The 664-nt window shown below is 34.5% G+C and overlaps 1 protein-coding gene across 1 annotated transcript; it reads right to left on the reverse strand.

Annotated features, from left to right (window-relative positions):
• Positions 1-215: 215 nt before the first annotated feature.
• Positions 216-392, reverse strand: K444DRAFT_532785 (uncharacterized protein; the record flags this gene model as incomplete). The annotated part of the gene is made up of 1 exon (XM_024875103.1): positions 216-392. A coding segment is annotated over one exon (177 nt), but the record flags the coding sequence as incomplete, so codon positions are not given.
• Between the last annotated feature and the right edge of the window lie 272 nt (positions 393-664).

A 664-nucleotide genomic window follows, 5' to 3' on the forward strand; every position in this document is an offset into this window, starting at 1 on the left:
TTTAATGCCTCCTCTAGCTTCTTCTAATCCTCCTCTGACTCTCTTATAGCAGATATTAGATTAGGAAATATCTTTTATATTATTTTTTTGAGTGCCTACTATATATACTCAATTAGGTTAAGGTCGGGGAAGTAGGGAGGCTAATTAGTAGTATCTATACCGTTCTCTTTAAACTATTACTTGACCTTCTTTACCATATAGATTAGGGCATTATCTTATATGAAAATAAGGCCGTTATAATAGCTATCTAGAAGCCTATTCTCAAGGACTTTAATATAGGAGTTCGCAGTATATCCAAACTTGGCCGATTCAAAATCCCGGGATAGAATAAAGAGAAAATACCTCTTTCCTTTACCCCAAAAGGATATCCAAACTATTATACATATCTGCTTTCTAGCCTTATAAATTATAATTATCTCAGGCTTCCATTTATCTTCCGGTATACCCTAATACCACTCCTGTTTAATCCCACTACCCCACTCTATAGAATACTCGTTACTTTACTAGTATATCCTCTATTACTCAATATCCCAATGCCTCCGAACTTTGTACTAGAGAAGCCTTGCGGCAGTATATATAGGCTTAAGCTCTGGCCTTTTCTTTGCGCACTAGTAGTAAAGGTTATTCATATATATAAGGTTTTTAATATAGGTATTACTTATTA

The sequence above is a fragment of the Hyaloscypha bicolor genome, assembly GCF_002865645.1.
Source record: "Hyaloscypha bicolor E unplaced genomic scaffold K444scaffold_107, whole genome shotgun sequence".
Lineage (NCBI taxonomy): Eukaryota > Fungi > Ascomycota > Leotiomycetes > Helotiales > Hyaloscyphaceae > Hyaloscypha > Hyaloscypha bicolor.